Here is a 24330-nt window from a genome sequence, read left to right on the forward strand (position 1 = left end):
GGCTGCCAACAGTGGGATTCGAACCCACTATTTCCCGGATGCAAGCTCACAGCCACGCGCCTCTAACTGCACGACCAACTCGCCTGGTGAAAACGGATACATGTTAAGCCTTGATCGATGAAACTTGCATCACAGAGAAGGGAAAGGAGGTTTCTTAGGTTAGAATATGCAGAAAAATGGAATACATGCTAGACCTTGACTGATTACTAATCAGACTGCATGACAAGAAGAGTAAAATAATAAAAATTGGACAGAAAGGGAGGAGTGTCGTCTAGTAGAGGTACGCTCGAGGAGCATGAAAATTACTATTGCACTCAGCTTACTGGTTAATAATATAAATAGAACTATATCACCAAGTCCATTCATAATGCCCATAAAGGCACCAACGTACAATTCAGTTGTCAAGAGAAGTCACAGAATATTTGATCATATGTAATACAGTAACCTCATAGTCATACATATTTTCTTTATTAAAAAACTCAACAGAACAGTTTTATAAAATGTAATTAGCATTCAACATCAAAAATAATATATTATAAAATAGCAGAAAAGATAAATCCAATCACTCCAAACTCATTTCTCTTCAAGCATTCTTGACTGAATTAATTTTGAAATGCAAGCACCTGGATCAGCTTGATAATGTGGATCATTTAGAACATTTTGGAACACAGCAATATCTTGCAACCTGAAATAAAATACCGGTAATACATGTTACATAGTTATGTAAAATGCATAAAAATTAGGTAATAATGGATAAATATGATGAATTTGTTATTAGCTTTGATTTTATTCTTTTTCCGTATCTATATTTAATTTATAAGTTTTTCCAACCTGACAAAACCCAAAACACAACATTTATAACATACCTATAAAAAAGTATTAATAGCAAAAATGACATGTTTTGTTCAAGACGAACATCCTCCGATTCTATCAAATTACTTAACCATGCTTATATATGTACACTCAACTACACAAGTTGGCCGTCACAGAAGATGAATTCCTTTCAAAATCCGTCTTAAATAAAATGAACACACAGTATTGTGCAGGTGGTAGGATTCCAAGTATCAACTCTTCAGCCACCAGATTACCCACACTTTACAGATATCAAGTTTCAAGTATGTATAAAATTAAATATTTCTTTGCTGGCCAAAGTTTGTGTGGATGAGCATACAATATTATTTACATCACGTAAACTTGTCAATGACTATGAATGGGTGATATTATGAACAAGTGTGACAAATTATACGAATGTTGAAGTCCACTATTAACACTTTAGTAGATTTGAGTCTCTTCTGTACTTAAAACTAACTCTGGGTTCACATCTGTTATCTCCAGTGCTCGAGTCTGGATTGATTTCAGGTCATTGGCCTCTATTGTGGCTTGTTAACAGTAACACGTCTGTAGGGAGGTTAGGGAAGGTGCAGCGGAGTACAACTCTATTGAGCAAAGAGTGAGAAGTGCTACATGGCTATAGTCTATTTGTCATTACGAGTATTAGAAAATGAATTCAAGATAGTGATTTTTTTAAAGCAATTAATGTGCAGCAATGTATTAATGAGTATTTTGTAAGACTTTAACTCCAGTGATAAAATAATAGCCTACAAAACGGTCCTGAGTGGTGAGCCGCTGCCCAAATGCACAGCATTTAGTACAGAAAGGTATATCTAATCCATATTCCAGAAATACCCTGGATGAGAGCAAGTCTCTAGGCAATGTATTAAGAGCTTAAAAAAAAAAGAGAGGATAGCGCAAAAAGTTGTTTAACCAAAATTTGAATTAATTTAGCAGTGCAAAATAGGGGGAGAATTTTTCACGTGTGTGTACAATCACTGAGGTTGGATTGGTTGGCTCGTTTTGCAATGTGTATCGCTATTGCTTCCCTTATGTTTAATGTTTTGCTTCAATTTTTGATGTGTAAAATTTTATGACCTGTGATGACTATTGTAAAATGGTGGGAGCTGTCATATACATGTTCTCCGAAGGCTGAATACAGACTGCATCTAGCAGCATTTTTGTGTTCTTTGTATCTGGAGCAAAAGTTGCATTTTGTTTCGCATATATGTGTGATGTTGCAGGTTAGTTCTTGACATATGAATTCATAAACTGCTGAGTTGGATGAAAGAATTATTTCTTTAGGTTGCATTTGCTAATGTGTCTTTGAAGCATGTTAGTTCTGAAGGTTATTTTTAGACTTCATTTTTGAAAATTATACCTACCTTATACGTGGTGTCGCTCATGTAATTAAGGACAATGTATTTGTTATTTTCAGGTTTGCTTTTCTCGTGTTTTTCTTTGTTTTCTTAACAATTGATCTACTGTGTCAGGTCGGTGGTTGTTTTATTTCACAATTTGTTTTATCGTCAGTATTTCATTTTGGAAATCTGTTGTGCTTATTAGTACTGATATTGCTGTATATCATTGTATTCAGCAATTTGTGCATGTTCATGTGGTTGGATACGTTGTCTATTGTGTGTGAAGCCTGAGTGGGTTTTCTGTATTATCCCCTTCAAATTTGGCCTACAATGAACATTTTATTGTGTGTTAAAATTAGAGGCTATTATTTCATTAGTATGGGTGAAATATTTCCAGTCCTGTGTTATAAAGATGTGCTTGCATGCACGGAACCGGTTTTCACCAGCTGAAAGCGAAGTATTGATTTTCTGATTGACCAGTCAGCTGTATAACATGACCCAGTGGGAACTTTCAAGGCCACCGCAAGGTGGATTACGCATGTCAAAATCTTCGAGTGAGAGTACTTTCGAGAATTGTAATAACCTATCAGGTGTAAGACGACGGCCAATTACAAGTCGAAGTGGAGGTACACCCACCTTGATGAACGCTTAAATACTCAAGTTTTCCGAAGAAACTCTCTTTTACTTATTTGTTCTTATTGGCTCTTACTTGCATTCTACTACCTGGATTTTACGACGCAGGCACTCTGTCACTTCGATAATTGAACTCCACAATATTTCAACTCTGCTGCATTATAAATTCACTACCCTCTTACAGTACAACAGTCAACGAGTCTGGCAGATTTTCGCAGGCTAAGTTACGTGTGTTCATCTATAAAACTCGACGTATTTGTGTGTGGAATATCTCCTAAAAATTTGTGTCAGTTTCAGCCTTAACCGCACTAGACGAAAGAAGAGGACTGCCACGTGGTTACTGGAGTTCGTCAAGATGTTTCATCTATTTGAAGAGGAAACCTACAGTATTTCTGCTCTGGACTTGGCTGCTGCGATGGTGTACTAAAATGTAGCCGACATCTAACATGGGGAGATAACGACAGAAGCAGATAACTAACAACATGTGATCCAGTAATTCCAGATCATCGGCAAGGATCCAGTTTCGTCATACATTTAAGTACCCCTTTATAATGTTTTACCAATACATCTTTGTAGAAATAATGCTTACTTACTCATTAGTGGTAGTATTTCTATTAGAATTGCAGAATTAGTTAATATTTTTATTCTTCATTCACATGGGAAATGGTAGAGTTGTCACGTTGTGTGTAAGTGATTATTGGATTCTATTAGAGTATCCAGAATGTGTGCATGTCTTCTATGATTACTCTACATGTCTCAATTAATAGTCCAGTGTTATTTCAAAATCATTGTCCTCATCGATAAATAATAATTTAATTTTGAAATTATTTTCAATGCGGAAGCCATGTGGGACAGATTTACGGCATATTTGTGACGCCGAATTTCAATGTAAATTTTCTTCTTGTTGGATTTCACGCGTGTTAGTGTCATCTGGTTTATTGTTGAACTCTGGTTTATATAAAATTAACATCTAGCACATATAATAATAATAATAATAATAATAATAATAATAATAATAATAATAATAATAATAATAATAATAATAATCATCATAACAATAATAATAATAATTGCAGTTCGGGTTAAATAAATGGGTAAGGGTCATGAGTTTAAATATAACTTGATCTGGTTGTAAGATGTTAATGTGTGCTCAATTAGGATGAATATAAGCAGGAATATGGCAGAATCCCAACAGATCATTTACTGTATTTGTTGAATTATTGAATTCATTTATTGAATTTTATTTGAAGAGTATGTGTTTGGTGAAACAATTTCTTCAAATATGGAGCACGTGTTGATTGACGAGTGTAGATTTGAGTAATAATAATGTCGTGACGCATGAATCATGAATGCGAATGCTAATGTTTGACCCATACTATGTGCGCATCTGTAGACAAAAATTCTTCCAGATATCAACCGCTGATATTATTATGACCAATGTTGTAAAATTTTCATCATCTCTGACCGAGTGATCACTCAGATTTTCATCATATTTCTGAGAGTCGTAGATGAATTTTTTGACCGATACCATCATCGTGATATTTCATGTGCTTAGGGTAAAAATCAAAATATAAAATTCGAAGTAAATAATGTAAATAATACTTGTGCCTTTGTGTGAATGATGTGTGTGTGTTGTAGCGATTCAATTGACTTGTGATATTTTTTTGAAATGTGGGTTTGACATGGCCACGTGTTCATCATGTTGGGCCCAGGTTATCAACACTGTTGTTGGAGTTGATTTGATTTATTGGAAGTTATATCTTTAGTGAATTTTATTTTAAAATTAAGTTGAGGCAAGGTCAAAGTATCCGACAGCAATGAATAAGTAGGGATTACTTCAATTCTCTGGACAAAGTTCACTGTTATTGTAAAGCTTGTAATGTTAATTTTTTTCAAGGCGTCAGTCAGATGTTAAAGGTTAACTTCACGTGTTGTTCAGTCAAATATTGAAGGAAGTTTCATGGAAATAATTATTGTGCGAGTATAATTTAATGGAAATAAGTCTGATAGAGACATCTTTAACTAATATTTCTTCCAAATAAATTTTTAAGTATAGTTCAATGGATCTCATGTTTGATGAATGAGACGATGTAATGTAAGATTATCCACGAGTAGGACAACATGATAAAAAAAATTTTTTGAGAAGACTTTGTAAAATAATCACACCATAATTTATTTCATTTACTTAAAGAATTTAAAGTTTCATTTTGAAGGAGTGGATGTTGTCATGAACGAACCCGATAATTTAAATGCTTAGGATCATTTACGAGTCAGATAGCTCAGCGAGATTTGGTTTTTGCAACTTGTAAATAACTACAGTATTATTAGGAGGAGGTCCTCCCAAAATGAAATTTTTTAGTTTCATTAAGCCACAAGTAGGCTAATATTATTTTGTTGTACTTGCAGCGTAATTCCAACTTCAAAAGGTCAGAGAATAATAATGCTGTGTCTAAGGGAAATGGCTGAGAAGATTTTTAATGTTGAATTACCAACAAGATTTAATTAGTGTTAATTTGTTAATTGTTACCGAGTACTAGTTGTGAATAAATGTCAAAACCTGTCATTTGAATCTTTTTGTATCATTGTCGCTAGTCCTTGTCTCTTTCCCTGCCTTAAAGAATAAGCGAAGCCAGTCAGCGAACGGTACCCCCTTGGGACTCTCGCTCTCCGACCGAGCATGTCGGGAATAACAGAGGCAGTATATAGTGCAACCTTCGATTGCGAGCATAATTCATTCCGGCAACATGCTCGTATATCAAAGCAAATTTTTCCATAAGAAACAATTGAAACACGGACAATTCGTCCACAACAGAAAAATATATGCTCACATAACATTTCTAAAACAAAATATAACCTAAAACAAATTAAACTGCACTTTTCCTTACAATAGAATCATTGTTGACGTGAGGAAGATGATGACATGAGAAAAGTTATTGTGTAGCACGAATTTCACTAACGGAATCACTGCTGTCTGTTAGCTCACTGGGCCGATGACCTGCGATGTTAGGCCCCTTAAAACAACAAGCATTATCATCATCAACATCTGTTAGCTCACTGGAATTGTTTTCTTTGCATGCAACTTTTACGAGGAACCTGTCCAATGACTGTTGCTTTTGCCTCTGTTTGACGATTTCATGAAAATGTGACATTGCATTGTCATCGAACAGATTCATCGCTCGCACTGCTACAGCCTTATTCGGGTGGCGTTTTTCTACAAAATTTTGCACCGTTTCCCACATTTTGCACTTTCCCCGAATCTCAGTTGAAATGAGAGATTCCACTGACTCTTCCCCTGAAGAGATCTCCTCCATAACCTCCTCCTATTGTTCGCGATGCAGGTCCATCAGTTCGTTGGTGGTGAGTTCCTGGCTATGTTCTTCCACCAGCTCTTCAATTTCCACGTCATTCATCTCCAGTCCCATGGTCTTCTCTAAGGACACTATTTCAACGACAATCGGAGGCTCATTGTCACCAACAATCCCCTCAAAGTCATGTCCAAGAACACAGTCAGGCCACAGCTTCTCCCAAGCGGAAGTGAGAGTTCTCATGGTGACCCCATCCCAGGCTTTATCGATGATCTTCAGACAGTTCACGATGCGGAAATGATTTCTCTAAAACTCTTGGAGGGTAAGGTTTGTTCCTTCGGTCACTTTGAAGAATCGCTGAAATAGTGCTTTGGTGTACTGTATAGCTTCTTGAAGTTCGAAATGATTTGCTGATCCATAGGCTGGAGAAGTGGAGTAGTGTTGGGAGGATGGAATTTAATCTTAATGAACTTGAATTCCTCCAGTAAGTCGTCCTCAAGGCCTCGAGGATGAGCAGGAGCATTGTCCATATCCAGCAAGACTGAGTGGCAAATTATTTTATTAAAAGTATTTCTTCAGTACAGGACCAAAGACCTTGTTCATCCATTCAACGAAAAAAATACACATGATCTTAGCCTTAGTGTTGGACCTTCACATAACATCCAACTGGTTCTTTTGCACCTTTCATTTCTTGAAGGCTCGTGGATTCTCGGAATGATACACAAGCAGGGACATTACTTCTAAATCTCTGCTTGCATTAGCACACAATAGTAGGGTTAAACGGTCTTTCATTGGCTTTGACCGGGCGTTCGACTCGTTGGCTGAGTGGTCAGCGTACTGGCCTTCGGTTCAGAGGGTCCCGGGTTCGATTCCCGGCCGGGTTGGGGATTTTAACCTTAATTGGTTAATTCCAAAGGCACGGGAGCTGGGTGTATGTGTTGTCTTCATCATCATCATTTCATCCTCATCACGACGCGCAGGTCGCCTACGGGAGTCAAATAGAAAGACCTGTACCTGGCGAGCCGAACCTGTCCTGGGATATCCCGGCACTAAAAGCCATACGACATTACATTACATTACATTATTACCGGGCGTTGAATTCTCTTCTGCTGTAGTATAGGTCCTCCGGCATCTTTTACCAAAAAAGTCCCGTTTCGTCACTGTTAAAAACTTGCTGTGGCAGGTAACACTCTGTAACAATGAGCTTCTGGAACTCAGCAGTGAATGCTTCAGCTGCCATAGCATGTGAACTAAAAGCCTCCCCGTGCCTCACAACACTATGGATGCTGCTTCCCCTCTTAAAGTTATCAAAATACCCCTGCTGGCCTTGAAGCATTCGACTTCAGTTGACATACGTGTACTACATGGTAATTTACTTACGATGTCGGCGTACAACCTCTCTGCCTTCTCGCAGTTTGAATTCTCGGTCAAAGTATCGCCTGCTAGTTGCGTATCATTTATCCGAACGAGAAGCAACTTTTCTACATCTTCCAGAACTCTTGCGACTCCTTTTGCTGCAACTACTCCTTTTATTTCTTCTTTCTTCTATAATATCGTGCAAATCGTTGACATAGACTAGTTATAAAATCTCGCGATATCAAACACTCTCATACCTCGTTCGTGCTTTTCGATCATATCCTTCGTAACTTCCATCGTAACCATCATCTTATTCCAAATGAATTCCTTTTTAGACTTCTTTTCGTTCACTGGGCCCATTGTTGCAGAACAGTTATAACACTAACGAAAGAAACAGAACATGTACACTCGTACGGTGTTGACTATGCGAGCGAGGCACGCCAACTGAAGTCCAGCGTGGGAGATGATTATACACACTTGCCCAGGAAAGAGAAAGGCAGGGGGGAGGGGAAAACGTAGGCACACACGACGCCCGTATTGCGGAACCTCACTCACTTATCAAGTTACAATTTATTTTAAATGTTTGCTCGTCTTGCAAAACACTCATAGACCAAGTTACTCGCATTCTGAGGTTTCACTGTATTTTGTATGACAGGTAATCAAGAACGTTTAGTCATACCAAGTGCAACGTTCAAAATTTCCATGAAAAGACACTTTACAGTGAAAAAGACAAGAGTACTACTCAAAAAAAAGACTACAACATCCATGTAATGAAGCGTAAAACTGATATGAATGTGTCTATTTTATACAGCGTACTATTCTTAATCAGGTAGTCCTCGAAAGGTCTCTCCTTCAATACTTTTATTGTTTCAGCCAGTCCCTTAACCTCATCCTGAGCATTCATGATTTATAGACACATCCCATTGGCTGTAACCAACATTACTGGATACTGGTTTATTGCACCTATGTTGCTCATCCTTTGGTAGCTCCAGAGCTTGCTTGATAATGTAATCAAAGTTTTTCAGGAATAGTTTTGCTTGCAAATCTAGTAATGATGTATCTATTTTTTAGTAGTTTTCTGAAAAGCTTGGCAGTCTCTGACTATCTTGAAATGGTGACCTTGGAGGTATACCTCAAAGTGCTTTAGCCCCCTGACTAATATCCGCGTGGAGTTCCATTTCACTTCCTCGCCTACATATGTCGATAACCTCTTTTCAGAAGTCAGTTGTACGCGTTTCTTAAAAGCGTACCTTTCTTTTCCTTCAAACTTTGACATTCCCCATCTCGCAGTAAATCACTGAGTGGTTCTGCTAACATGGAATAGGAGGGAATAAACTTCTTAAAACACCTTGCTAATCGATGAAAGCTTTGGATTTGCTTAATATTTTGCATCTCAGTTGAAGTTTTATCTTGAGATGGATAAACCTTTCCTCTTTCAAAAATATGGCCCAAAAATTCCAACTTCCTTTTCATAAATTAATATTTTTGGTTTTTATCTAGTCTATGTTTTTCATTGCCTGACAACAACAACACATGCACAAACACACACAGTAGTATTATAAATACAACTGTTACTATTGTACTCTATGCTGCCATTTCTTGATGGATACAGTACTTTTGTATCCATCTCTTGGCACAGGCCAGAGTAAAGTGTAGCTTTCACTGAAGTCCCAGTCTAATCCATGGCTGTGACAATATGGAAGCTGCTGGGGTATGGGTGGTGCTGAGTAATGGCATTCAGAGCACGACTAGTGCAGCTGCGTGTTATGAAAGGTGTTGCTCATAGGGTCATTCGTGCTGCAATAGCACTTTCTGACCCAGTGAGGAAAGCAATGGCAAACTACCTCGCTCCTCGTCTTGCCTAGTACGCCTCATTTTGGTGCTGCCATTGGTTTTTTGCGGTTTCCTTATAACCGCATAACCTTTGGTGGTGCTATTTGAGGATCCAACCAGCCTCTGGGCTGATGACCTAACAGACAGACACATTGATGTTGAAAAAACTGAAGTAAATTTCAAAACAATACATTAAAATAAGAGCAAATCAGAACAAGTAAAAATGTTTACATACCAAGTCAATGGGAGGTACAAACTGACATATTTTAGAATGAATAGTTCAGAAAGGGGACTCTGTGTAGTGGTAGACAAATACACTATATCAAAACAAGATTTTATTGACAATGAGCAGACTCGGCTCTCTACTGAACTGCTCAGTGAAAACAGAGGCTACAATAACTTTGCATACCCATTCAGACGACCCCGTACACATACCACATTTTGAATACCACTGGTCTAAAGGGAACATCAGAAATTGAAACTACCCATTATATGTCACACGCAGTGCACTTTCTGTTCTCTAGGTTAATTGAAACGTGAAAGAACCCATTCTTCAGCCCTATGGTGTTGAACACCTGCACTTCTTCAAGTCCGTCAAGAAGTCTTTAGCTAGAATGGCCAGCATGTATATTGCTCCTTTATGTTCAATGCAGACTGTGAAAACCAGTGGCGTATGCTGGGATCAAGACACAGGCTGCAACTAGACTTAGGTTACCCCTTTACGATGGTTTAGTGAACATCAAGGCTGAAGCGTTTTGAGCTGCAGCCAATAGCCAATGCAGAAACCTGCTGTGCTTCACAAGCTACTGCCCTGGCACCTGCTACTATCAATAATAAACACCTGATCAGTGGAGATGGTGACCTAAGGTTTAGCAAATTTAAGTCCAGCTTTGTGGCTAAATGGACAGAATGCTTGCCTTTGGTCCAATGGCCCTGGTTCAATTTTCAGAATCAACCCCTCATACTGTTAATTCCCATGGCTTGGGGGCTGGGTGTTTAGGACGTCTTCGCCATTCATTTTATCCTCATTAGGTCACCACCAAGCCTACAAAGATGCCATGCACCATTATTATTATTAAATAAAAATTAAATTTTACAGCAGTCGTGCCCATCGTTCATTGGTTAATTATCCTCCTCGGGAGATCAATGGTGGTCTCCAACCCACGATCGCGAGTTTGATTCCAACCAACGAAAGAGAACACTAACCTGAGAGATGGCATTTCATTTTAGCAGATCTACCTATAAAAATAAGACTGTGGTATTACAGTACAACCTCGTTAATTCAAAGTCGTTGGGACTAAAAAATCGGACTTCGAATTAACTGCCAATTCGCAATTCAGAAGTACCAACCCTTGCCGCGTTACAAAATATTCTGTGGCCCGTTACTGCATGCAGTTAACCTTGATTCACAGTTTATACCCTTCAAATGCCACGAAAAAAGAACTGGTCGAATGCCCTCTAACATTTCATTTATTTTCTCTGTTGCTGTTTATTCTCTTCTTGAATATCTGTACAGATTTTGGAAAAGGATCAAACACTATCCCTGGTAAACTGTTCCACTCCTTTACACCCTTCCCAATGAATGAAAATTTACCCCAATCGCTTCTACTAAAATTTCTTCTAATTTTACATTTGTGGTCAGTCCTGCCGATATAATTATTTTCCAACTGAAGCCTCTCACGGATATCTCCCCATGCTGCTTCTCCTGTATAGGCTCTATGTAACCCTATAAGTCTAGTTTTCTCCCTTTTCTTACTTAAAGTTTCCCACCCTAGTTCCTTTAACATTTCTGATACACTACTCTTTCTCCTGAAATCCCCTGTTACAAACCTTGCTGCTTTCCTCTGCACACTGTCTATTTCTTTTATTAGGTATTCTTGGTGAGGATCCCAAACACTGTTTGCATATTCCAATAATGGACGAACCATACTTAGGTAACTTTTCTCTTTTAATTCTTTGTTGCATCCTTTAAGTAGCCTCATTATGACATGTAATGATCTGTATGCTTTCCCGACAATGTCATCCACATGACCCTTCCAGTGCAAATTACTTTCAAATTTTACACCTAAGTATTTGCACTTGCCATCTTTCGGGATAACTACCCCATCCAAAGTATATTCAAATTCAGTTTTAAAACTCCTGTTTGTAAATGTTGTAACAGTTGATTTGCCTCCATTAACCTTCATGTTATTCTCTTCAACCCATTGTTGGATACTCTCAAAGTCCCTTTGTAATACTGAACAATCCTCAATGGTATTTATTTCCCTATAAACAATTATGTCATCTGCATACAGCCTTATTTTTGATGTTATATTATTCCCTAAATCATTTACGTATATTAAGAAAAGTAACGAACCGATTATACTACCCTGTGCAATTTCCTTCCAAACTTTCTCTTCCTGCGATACGTTATTTCCTACTTTGACTTTCTGAACCCTTGAATTTAGAAATGTTTTCACCCAACGTGTAACCCTTACGCCCAGTGCATTGCAACGCACTACTATGACCCATTTAAAACCATAAGACCGTTTGGGCTTGCATTAAAATAAAGCAATGCAGTTTCACCGGCAATGACAATATTGTTCGGTGCCTACGAATTTATTATATGAGCTACCGGTACATTTTTTCGTCAACTGTAGGCATCGCCAGTGTTCGCGGATTCTGTTTTTCTGCACACTGCCTGGTGCGTGATATTACGGTGTTCCTTAAAAGGTTGAATACAAAATAATTCCGATTTCATTCAACTTAGTAATCATGAAGCGCACTGTAGACCCACCGAAGTGCGGAAATCTACCCTTCCAAGTTCCGGAATGCGCGTTCTATTATGACGCGGAGCGGATAAACTTCAAGTTGAAATTACTCTGTAACATACTATTGTTTTAAAATGTAAAGGCAGTTTCGAATTAAAAGTCTGAATTTCGGTAATGGGGCCGAAATTGTACTTTGAATTACGAATTATACGTATTTCGAATTAAACAATTTAAATAACATGCAAAACTGTATCTCGTGTTTCCGGGAACAAGAGCTGCTTCGAATTAGGCGGGATTTTGAATTAACCGATTTTGAATTATCGAGGTTCTACTGTACTCCTATAACAGCAGACATTGCAGTGGCTTCCTACAAGGATGTAGAAGTAAACGGGAGTGAACTACCAGCACATCTGTATAACGTCAGAAGTATGAGGTGAGGAAGTACATACGATGAATAACGCATGGTTGACAGTTAGCAGTGGCGATCTGACAGACCGAAGCCTAGCACACCTATCCCCGCTGGTCACCGCACGTATCAGACATACAGCGGCGAGGGGGCAGGGACAAGAGTCTGGGCTGCAATATCAGTCTCCGATGCCTTGCTCTCAGAAATACGTGCAACATTTTTTCTCAATGCTTTCAAGTTTTATAAATGGAACAATGTGTCAGATGCTTACATTATAATGTGCTTCCTTGATAGCCTTGGTAGCCCTCAGTATACGCCACTGGTAAAAACATACTGTATTTTTGTTTTTCAACTTGCACAGGATTGTTGAAGTAACCAAGAGCTTAATTTCCATCTCCCAATTCCTGAAAATTATTGCCCTCCCTCATGAAGCTTAGGAGAAGCAATGGTTTCATAAAAATCTGCTCCTTATAAGTTTACTCGACTTTCTGTATTGATCCAAGCTACAATTATCGAATTACTGACCTAAATACACTGATGAGCACAAAAAATAAAATTAAAAAAATAAATCCAACATCTCAAGGTATTTGAGAAACTGAAATACACTGTAATATAAATTATAACATTTCTCACGTTCTCCTATGAAACGTTTTACTATGTACTGAATCTTAGAAAATGTTATCAATGAATGAACTCAACAAGAGGCAAAAATAGCCAACCAAATAACCCAAAAGTACAAAACTTTGTTTCCTACTTCTCTGACTCAGTGTTAAATTTTACCTACTCTTTCCTTTTTTAAAGTTCATGAATTTATAAAACAATCCATACTATCCACACTCTTGTTCTCCCACACTTCCCACACAAAGACTGAAGATCTATCAAGCTAACACCTCAGTGAGTAATGAAGCCTGCCCTCTTGATGAAGTTGGGAGGCAGAAACAAGTTTTTTGGGTCTGAGAAAAAATAAATTTAGGAAAATGACAATTAATGAGGAGACGGCCAATCTATTTGAAGACCACAGTGTATGAAGAAATGGAGATTGCCCTTGTCCTTTTGTTTTACTCTCCTTTTTTCCCTTCCTATTTCTCCCTCTTCCTACATCAACCTGTCACTGTGTTTATTCTACTGAGTGTTCCTCTTGATGTTCTTGTCTTTCTAAACAAGTCTTCAATTGAAATTGGTCGTTCTTATCCATCACATTAATTTCCAATTAGTTTTAGGTTCTACTGTATTATTATTGTTGTTGTTGACCACGTGGGAAAAATTGGACAAGATTATAAAATGCACACTGGTAACAAATGCTCAAGCTACTGTATGCACGTGTTGTTAGTAAATTCAACTTACATTGATTCCTGTCTCTCTTGTGACTTACATATACCCCCGTGTGGCTGCTTTCTCACTTTACCATTCTTACTAACTGGCCTTGATGCCTTGATAGTAGGTAGTGCATTAACAAGTGGCTGTAGGTCTCCCACTATAGGCGTCTTTCTACGTTTCTGTAATGCCTTTTTTGCCTGGCTTGCTTCTTGTTCTCTTACTTTCATGCGGCTCATTCCTGAAAGATAAATTACTCATATGTTCCTTTACTTCAATACATTAAATCCTCATTAAGACGTTTCTGCAGGGGACAACGAAAATGAACGTGTTAAGCAAGAAAACATACTACTGAATACACAAATAAAAACTATCCAACAGGTTTATGGAAACACAACACCCTATCTCAAATTACGGGAGAAAAGAATAACAAGTCCGGCCATGTGTGCGTTGCAGTACTAGTCACATAAAAACATGAATTAAGAAACCGTGAGATTGATAATTATGTCAAATAATCTGTAACTAACATGTTACAGATGAATACAACATTTATACAGTCACCAGAATGAATCAAGATGATATTCAATACAATACTGAAGGTTAATGTACTCAGGAATGTCCACACCGTCGTCGTTCACATTCATCAATATCAGTTCAATGGCATCATCTACTAACTGTCCGGCTCCATGGCTAAATGGTTAGCGTGCTGGCCTTTGGTCACAGGGGTCCTGGGTTCGATTCCCGGCAGGGTCGGGAATTTTAACCTTAATTGGTTAATTTCGCTGGCACGGGGGCTGGCTGTATATGTCGTCTTCATCATCATTTCATTCTCATCACGACGCGCAGGTCACCTACGGGTGTCATATCAAAAGACCTGCATCTGGCGAGCCGAACATGTCCTCGGACACTCCCGGCACTAAAAGCCATACACCATTTCATTTTTCATCTACTAACTGGTCTATTTATCACATTTGTTTTTCTTCGTCTAAGTGACGTGTTTTACACACATTTCCCAACGCTGAGGGGTCATGGTTCAATCCCTTCCAGCAGCAGTTTTCTTACTTCCGCAAGGGTGCAAGTTTTGTTGTTCCTAGCCACATGGCCCTTAACTTGGCTCCACACACTTTCAATTGGATTTAAAGAACAATGGTATGGAGGTCACCCTAAAACTTGCCTTCCCGATTGCAATGCTATATCATCTACTCTATACGTGCCACACAAGTCCTTAACATGGTGTGGGATGACATTAAGAAGTTCCAACTTCACAGTGTTCAGTTCGTAAGGGATTCCCTTCCCGTCCAGAAACTTAATTATATCTCCCTTTCTCCACAATAGATTGGGCAGTTTCTCAGTTCTCCAAGAAAAACAGGAAATTCAAATCAAAGTAGAATATGGAGAGGTCGTTGCTTTCTCAACAGACAGCATGTTAGCTATCATGTGGCAGGACAAACAACAAATTCAAGTGATCACAACAATCCATCCATCAAAACACAACGTTGCCTTCCGGTAAAGTCAACCAAAAAACAAAGGATGAAATTCTCAAACAAATATGTGTATCAGAATACAATGAGAAAATGGGCACAGTTGATAAAGTAGACATAAGTACATCTGAAATCACATGAATGCCCATCAAATGTATGAGAAACTAATTTTCCAATTATTTGATCTAGCCCCAGTGAATGCTTTTGTCCTTCACGTAATGAATATTTTGAAGAAGTAATCATTAGCATCAATGCAGTTGGAATTAATAAGGGCGATCCTCCAGAGATATTACCACCCTAGACCTTTAACAATTGGTGAAACATCTTTGTCAGGTGAACAAATGAAGCTACCCAGCGCATAGACAAAATTCTCCCTACTATTGCTACTTGCAGTAGCATCTTGAAAAGGTGTGCATGTCTAACTGATGAACCCAAATGGCACACTCTGGGCAAAATCCTACCAACACACGACTTAATAACCCATTCTATTGTTGTTATTTTTAGGTATTCATCTCCTGTTGTATACTGTACAAATTCACCAAAACTCTTCATATATTCTTTCAATTTCTTCATCACTGGCATTCATAACACTCCTTTTAGTTGGGTGTTTATTCATATACATCTCCAGAACAGAATTAGAAAAATGTAGATTCACAGGCCTGTAGTTAACTAATACTGACTTTTTGCTGATCTATGGTATAATTAATATACTTCATCCATGAAAATCTCAAATATACACTCCAGACACTGAGTATATGACATCACCAACACTCGGCTCCATTCCATGACACAGTCAATGCCAGCAATTCAGACTAATTTCAGTGCACTATATTTTCTTCCAATCATAGAACTTGCACCATCACTGCATACACCAATTAAATCTTTTGATAAATATTTCTACGATATGCCACTAGAATATCGTCGTTACCGGGACAAAACCTTGTATGTGATAATATTTTTGGAGATATACTGACCCGCAGCACATACGTTATGAAGAGCGGGAATGCCTTGACCATATTCACACAATATTGCACCTTAGATGACAGAACCTTACAGGCCAAAGTTCTAAGCAAAAATATTTCACATAGGAGGTTTTGTCCCAGCAATGACGATATACTGTAAGCAATTCACTATACTCTCAGAAGAAGCAGACTCCAATTCCAACAAAATAAAGATAAAAACATTATTGGTTCATTACCACTGAAAAATGCATGGATATGTACTATTAAAATTGTTTTTGAGGATATCGTTATAGATTAATCTATAACAGACAATTTAGAATTGCCTGCAACCGTTTCCGTGCGTAACTTCTTTTGCATTTTCGAACTAATACAGTTAATTATACTGGCGGCAGATGTATGACTCTGGAGGCCTATACCATATCCAGTCCATTGGCTACCTGTAAACCTATAACAGTATGGTATTTGTTACATGAAATGCAATTCTTTGCTACACTATATGCTGTACAAAAACCCTTATTGTTATTGCACGGTGTTTAAGCTGTTGATCGATTAGATGTGGCATGTGTCACTTCTCAGCAAGGTTAACTTTGAAACTGTTCTGCGCACCTTTGACCTCCTTACGATCAAATCTTTTTCTTCCTTTCTGCTTGTGTGCTATGTAACCTGTGGGTTTGCCCATTCTTTTGAACTATACAGCCCTGATTCTTTTTCAATGCCCAAACTAATTTCCAGTCCCCTTGAACATACCGTACAGGTAATGTTTTGATCTTCAATAAGTAACCAAGGCTTGCATTCAAGTAAGTTTTCTGATTGTAGAGCAGTCCAGCATATTGGATATGAAGACAAACTTTCACTTACAGATTTTAGATTCTTCAGCATCCTCACAGTCCATTTGTTAAAATAACACAAAAAATACTCTTCCCCTTCATAAGACATTTGTGGTTTATTAACCTTAACTTTTTATGAACTTGGTAAACACCCAAGACTTTGAGAAGCAAAAACCAATCAAAGCTGGACCAAGGTAAACAACAAAATAAGAGATAGAAACGGTACTGCTGAAAACTGCTAATTTTTTTCCATTAATTAGGAAGTTCTGCCATGCCTGGAAGTCTGAAGAAATATTCAGTACCATGCATTCCAGAGACTGATGAAGCAATGTAAGTAGAAATACTGTTGCGGTACTGGTTAGATATGGGTTGCTTCAAACAGCATTCTGCCTTTCCAGATAGGATTCAGACTCACTCAGTTCTGGTGCATTCCGGCACTACAGCATCCCTGCACGTAACATTATTATAAAACAGTTTACCACAATACATATGATTATAAACCTCTTATGAAAATCACAATTAACGGATTGAGTTAATCATTCCCATAGTTGCTAGGACACTTGGCCAGATTTACAACTGATACCGTATGCCAGATGCTTCCTGCAGTGGATGTGGTGAGGATAAGGGGGAGGAAGAGGAGAGAGCCTATTTTCACATTCAGAGCACACAAACACATAATAAAAACAATGTATTACATTCAGGAATTTTTGTTGTATGTAATTAAATTGTTAAATTTCTTATCAATACAAGTACTCAACAATACCTTTGTTAAACAGTTCTTAAACTGACTGGCATGGCATCATTAGATGCTATACTTACTATTCGACATTATAGCATGGATATTTCATGAATGATATTGTTTCTGAGTAGTGATATAAAAAACTGGACTTACTCTTCAGAGAATGAACAAATTCCATATTCAAGATACTTACTACAGATGAACCATTATTCAGTTATCTACTGTAGAATGCTCATGGAATGGTAAAAATATTGTTCATGTTTAACAAGATTTATAAATTTAATAAAGGCCCTTTTACACTGCAGAGAAATAAATAAATACTCACCAGAAAGAAACATTGTATGCCGCAACTTCCGCTTAAATGTCTTTTTCAAAGTTTGACCCTTAAGTATGCGACGACTGTTTAGAAGTACTGAAATTTTTGTAGGGATTTGTTTTGGAGAAGTATCTTCCTTGCTCTTAAATGGAACAGTTGAAGAGTTAAAACTGACTGTAGCTTTCCCATGGTCATAATTTTCAACATGCGATTGCGTATGTTTTTCTGAGTTGTCTTCGTGTTTGTCAGAACTTTTAACCTTGGAAATGAAAGTCTTAGGCTTTCCTTTCTTGAATTTACCCATCTAAATTACCTGAGGAAAATAAAAGCAAGAGATAATCAGTTTAGCGATATGATGGAAATAGAAGACCTTTACAGCCTAGAATTAACAGTTTCTGAAATAGTTTATTATAAGACAATTTTACTATAAGTAAACTGGCTAAATACAGTGAATTATGTGTGTGTCCAACCCTTGTTCAGCTTCTCTATGGGGTCGAGTATGACGTGAGATGAATCTTCGTAGCGAGTTTTTATGACCGTATACCCTTCCTGACGTCAACCTTATTAGAGGAGTTAATGAGATGAAATGAACGACGTGAGGAAGGGAGAGGGCAAAACCCTGTGCTGGCACATAGCCTATTCCTGCCGAACAGCACCGAGATGACTGCTCAAGGCTTTATGTTCCCATCCGACAAACGAATCACCATCAACAGCATCATATGCCCTCATACAATATGAGCACTGCAGAGAGGTTTGGGATTCAATCCAGGCTTTTGGCATGCAATTTAGTGATTAGAAATCGTGTACCACCACCTCCCCTACAATGCCAGCCAACATTCAGATGGTGACATTTTCTTCGAACAATGGAACTCAAACAGGCTAACCATAGCGTTAGACCATGGGCCAGCAGGCTACTGAATTACATGAAGATTACTAAATTCTTCACTATTTAACATGAGAAGCTTGCCCAAGAGGAAACCATTCGTACCTGAATCTGGATGTCAAACAAACAAACAAACAAACAAACAAACAAACAAACAAACAAATAAATAAATAAATATATAAATATTCACCCCAATTTGCCTTCTTTAACTTAAATTTAATTTTCATACTCTGATCTTTCCTACTTTTAAAATCTTCATTCAAACCTTTCATCTACTAATGTCATTTCACGCCACCTTTTCACTGACAGTTCAAAACATACCGCTCAGTCAAGCAGCTCGTCTCCTTACCACCAAGCCTTCCCAGCCCAATGTTTGCAATGTTTTTGTAACACACTCTTTTGTGAGAAATAATCCAGGACAAATCGGGCTGCTCTCCTTTTGATCTTTTCTAGTTCTCAAATCAAGTAATCCTGGTAAGGGTCCCATACCATATTCTAACTGGAGTCTTACCAGCGAATTATATGCCTTCTTAACATCCTTTTTTCAATTTGTTTTACGTCGCACCGACACAGCGAAGGTCTTATAGCGACTACTTTACATCCTTACTTCAAACCCTAAATAACTTCATAGCCATATGAAGAGATTTGTAATCTTTATTTACAACAATCAATCAATACTGATCTGCATTTAGGGCAGTCGCCCAGGTGGCAGATTCCCTATCTGTTGTTTTCTTAGCCTTTTCCTAAACGATTTCAAAGAAATTGGAAATTTATTGAACGTCTCCCTTGGTAAGTTATTCCAATCCCTAACTCCCCTTCCTATAAATGAATATTTGCCCCAGTTTGTCCTCTTGAATTCCAACTTTATCTTCATATTGTGATCTTTCCTACTTTTATAAACGCCACTCAAACTTATTCGTCTACTAATGTCATTCCATGCCATATCTCCGCTGACAGCTCAGAACATACCACTTAGTCGAGCAGCCCTTCTTTCTCCCAATTCTTCCCAGCCCAAACTTTGCAACATTTTTGTAACGCTACTCTTTTGTCGGAAATCACCCAGAACAAATTGAGCTGCTTTTCTTATGATTTTTTCCAGATCTTGAATCAGGTAATCCTGGTGAGGGTCCCATACACTGGAACCATACTCTAGTTGGGGTCTTACCACAGACTTATATGCCCTCTCCTTTACATCCTTACTAAAACCCCTAAACACCCTCATAACCATATGCAGAGATCTGTACCCTTTATTTACAATCCCATTTATGTGAATACCCCAATGAAGATCTTTCCTTATATTAACACCTACATACTTACAATGATCCCCAAAAGGAACTTTCACCCCATCAATGCAGTAATTAAAACTGAGAGGACTTTTCCTATTTGTGAAACTCACAACGTGACTTTTAACCCCGTTTATCAACATACCATTGCCTGTTGTCCATCTCACAACATTATCGAGGTCATGTTGCAGTTGCTCACAATCCTTTTTTTTTTTTTTTGCTAGGGGCTTTACGTCGCACCGACACAGATAGGTCTTATGGCGACGATGGGATAGGAAAGGCCTAGGAGTTGGAAGGAAGCGGCCGTGGCCTTAATTAAGGTACAGCCCCAGCATTTGCCTGGTGTGAAAATGGGAAACCACGGAAAACCATCTTCAGGGCTGCCGATAGTGGGATTCGAACCTACTATCTCCCGGATGCAAGCTCACAATCTTGTAACTTATTTATTACTCTACAGAGAATAACATCATCCGCAAAAAGCCTTACCTCTGATTCCACTCCTTTACTCATATCGTTGATATATATAAGAAAACATAAAGGTCCGATAATACTGCCTTGAGGAATTCCTCTCTTAATTATTACAGGGTCAGATAAAGCTTCACCTACTCTAATTCTCCGAGATCTATTTTCTAGAAATATAGCAACCCATTCAGTCACTCTTTTGTCTAGTCCAATTGCACTCATTTTTGCCAGTAGTCTCCCTTGTTAATGTGATTACCCCAAAGAACATCTCTCCCTACATTAACACCTAGGTGCTGACAATGATCCCTGTGAGGTACTTACAACCCGTCAACATAGTAATCAAAACCAAGGCGACTTTACCTCTCAGTGCAATCTGCCTTTTCATCCTGGTTACTATCATACATTTGTCTGCTGTCCATCTCAGAACTTTGACGACGTCCTTTTGGAGTCGCACACAATCCAGTTACTTATTTATTACTGTATACAGTATATCATCAGCAAACAGCCTTATCTGTGATTGCAGTTCTTTACTCACATCATTTATAGTATGTGAAAACCTACAGGTCCAATAATACGGCCTTGCAGAAACCACCCCCACCCCTTAATTACTACAGGTAATGCTTCACCTAATCGGAATTCTATTTTCTAAAAATGTAGCAACCTATGTAATCACTCTTTTGTCCGGTCCAATAGTCCTCATTTTCGTCAGTAGTCTCCCATGATCTACCCTATCAAAAGCCTTGGAAAGATCAATAATGGTACAGTCTCTTGACCTGAAGCTAAAATATCTCCTGTGTTGCTGGAATCCTGTAAACAGAGCCTTAATAGAATAACCTCTTTTTTAAATTTATGTATTGAGAACCAAAAACAGCATAGTACTGAATTACAACAATTATTCTAAAATGAGAAATATACAAACATGTACAAAAACAGAAATACACACAAAATCCAAATTGCCTTCTATCAAACCAGTACTGTAATTTTGCAAACGTGTCTAAGGAAGAATAGTTTCCCAGAGCTTACAAGCAACATTTGTCATGCTGACTGGCCTACAGTTATACAATTTTTGTTTATCACTCTTTTCTCTGTACACTGGGGCTTCTATAGCAATTCTAAATTAATTTCATATAGCTCCTTCATGCAATAGCAGCGACTGGGAATTAAAAGTGCGGGAGCAAAAAAATATAGACAAACAGTACCCAGGTTTGTAGGACATAGCGGACGGATGGGGCGGGGGTTGATATACATCAAAACTGAAAAAGAAAAAGCTACAAAAGTGTAAGGTTTTTTTTGAGCTCTCTGAGCAAATTTCAACAGAGGGGCAACGGTTGACAGTATTGCAATGTAAGTGAGGTAATAATAATTTTTTTGAGACTTTGATTCAATACTGTACAATAAAACTTTCATCAAAGGAACAATATTACACATTTATTACAATTAAAAGAAGTACAGTGTGATTATACAATTAAAATCATTTAGTATTTGACTACACAGTAAGAAACTAACACACTAAAGAGACTGGCAGACTGATGAATGCATGCAGCAAGCGGGTGAACCACCATACCTTAGTGTCCATGACCTCGGCAAAAAAATGATACCACTACTACCCTTCCTCACAGCACATGCAAAGTATCCACTACTTGCTGTGGCGCTATACAAATCAGTTAGCCGGGACGAACGATATTTTGTGCATATTTTTGCTAATAATTGTGTTAATAATTGAAGAAAATAAAGGAAAGAATTAGCTGATAAGACAACAAGGCTTGTACAAATTGTTTTCAGTAATTCCTAGGTTCAGCCGGCCAAAATGTAATAAAAATATAATATACTTTCCAGGAGGGGGGGGGGGGGGGCAGGGCCGCTCAATCGCAGCTAACTGCCTTTGTGCAAAAATTAATCAGATACTTCAGATATGGTACTATAACCCAATTCATTGCCTTGAATATATCCCCCAGAAATCTTATAAATTCCAGCTGCTTTTCTAGATTACAAATGTTATATCTTTTTGTAAATATTTTAAACAGGATAATCTCAGTACTTCTCTATTTTAAGTTACATCCTCGACCTGGAAATTGTCCTTTTGTCCAACTATCTTAACATACTGTTGACTAAGTACATCTGCCTTCTGTAGATTCTCACATACACACTCCCCCTGCAAAGTACGTATATATACCCTTCCATTTTTCACCAAAATTCATATTACTGACATTTTTCTTAAAAACATTTAAGCTCTTTAGGCTTTTTCAATCGTGAAATTACCAGTGTTTCGCCCCAGCGTAGCAGTGGGCTCATGAGCCCATTTGCAATCGATGAAATTAAATTAAGGTTTCCTTCTAGGAACCTTATTTTTTATATAAAGGCCAAGGCAGACATTTATACAAGTGGAGGCACATGCTTCCCCTAGTGCACCGTCACTGCATTGTCCTACATAAGAAGCTTGGAGTAGTGTCTCAACGGCCCACTAGCTGCCAGCGTCTTGGAAAGGTGTAGCAATCCAACTGATGAGCCCACTGCTACACTGGGGCGAAATCCTGGTAATTTCACGATTGAAAAAGCCTAAAGAGCTTAAATGTTTTAAATATTTGCAATCGATGAAATTAAATTATGGTTTCCTTCTGGGAACCTTATTTTTGAAATGTTTGTTGTTGCTAAATTCAATTCCTCCTTATGTTCCTTCTCTCCCTCCATCTACAATCATTTCTCACTATTTTTTTCTATCCTCCACCTCTTTCTTAAACTCTTTATTTCTCTGTTATATTATGGTGGGTCTTTGCTATTCCTTACCACCTTTAAAGGTACATATCTGTTCTCATACTTCCCAACAATTGTTTTAAGGGGCATCATACAGTAGCTTTTTTTTTTTTTTTTTGCTAGGGGCTTTACGTCGCACCGACACAGATAGGTCTTATGGCGACGATGGGATAGGAAAGGCCTCTACGCGCACGGCCATACAGTAGTTTATACTAAAAAATGTTATTTTAAAAAAATTAAATATCAGACGAAAGGTTGAGGTTTTCTAAACCTTGATACGAAGTTTTATGTAAAAATTCCTCATAGTTTTAGAGATATTTCCATTTTAGTGACAGCTTGCAAATTGTCATGGGCGTGGCTACGAAACAATGGATGCAAATGTACAGTGCCAGATGGTTGGTTGGTTTCTCTTTTCGTCAATTTCTTATAACACTGGCTGCATGGGTAGTATACACATAGGCCATGCCTGTATCCTTGGTTTAGTGAGTTGTCTTTGAGACTGGAAAGCTTTGAACTTCTGTTTCCAAGGTTTCTGTTGTGTACTCCTTGGCGGTAGTAGCATTTTGTTTTGAAACTGTTCACGTGCTTTTATTACACTGTGTTGTGAATTGTGATCATAATGACTAAGAAAGGGAACGTTGCTAGACAGAAAAAGAGATTTGCTGGAAATCGCTTTTCTAATGAAGAGAGAGGTGATAATGGCAATGTTGTTATTGACGTAACCGGCAGGCCTAGAGCATCAGCCAGGAAACTTGGGCCAGAGGTTAGGTCACCTGTCAGTGATGCTAAGGATACTGACAGCATGTCATATAGGATTATAGATTTTTCTTCTTTAGT

The 24330-nt window shown here is 38.1% G+C and overlaps 1 protein-coding gene across 4 annotated transcripts in view; it reads right to left on the bottom strand.

Moving 5' to 3' along the window:
• Window positions 1-445: 445 nt before the first annotated feature.
• The window catches only part of LOC136863943 (ribosome biogenesis protein SLX9 homolog), a 66293-nt gene continuing 42408 nt past the window's right edge, over window positions 446-24330 (bottom strand). For 3 of the 4 annotated variants that reach the window (XM_067140392.2, XM_067140391.2, XM_067140393.2), the window contains 3 exons: window positions 18124-18427; window positions 13820-14030; window positions 446-685 (listed from right to left, as the gene is read on the bottom strand). In XM_067140392.2, the coding sequence (XP_066996493.2) occupies window positions 574-685; window positions 13820-14030; window positions 18124-18418 (618 nt within the window). In that variant the 5' untranslated portion in view covers window positions 18419-18427 and the 3' untranslated portion in view covers window positions 446-573. The remainder of the gene's footprint in view (window positions 686-13819; window positions 14031-18123; window positions 18428-24330) is intronic. The other variant, XR_010859230.2, reaches the window with a different exon arrangement.

This window comes from Anabrus simplex, chromosome 2 (assembly GCF_040414725.1).
Source record: "Anabrus simplex isolate iqAnaSimp1 chromosome 2, ASM4041472v1, whole genome shotgun sequence".
Classification (NCBI taxonomy): domain Eukaryota; kingdom Metazoa; phylum Arthropoda; class Insecta; order Orthoptera; family Tettigoniidae; genus Anabrus; species Anabrus simplex.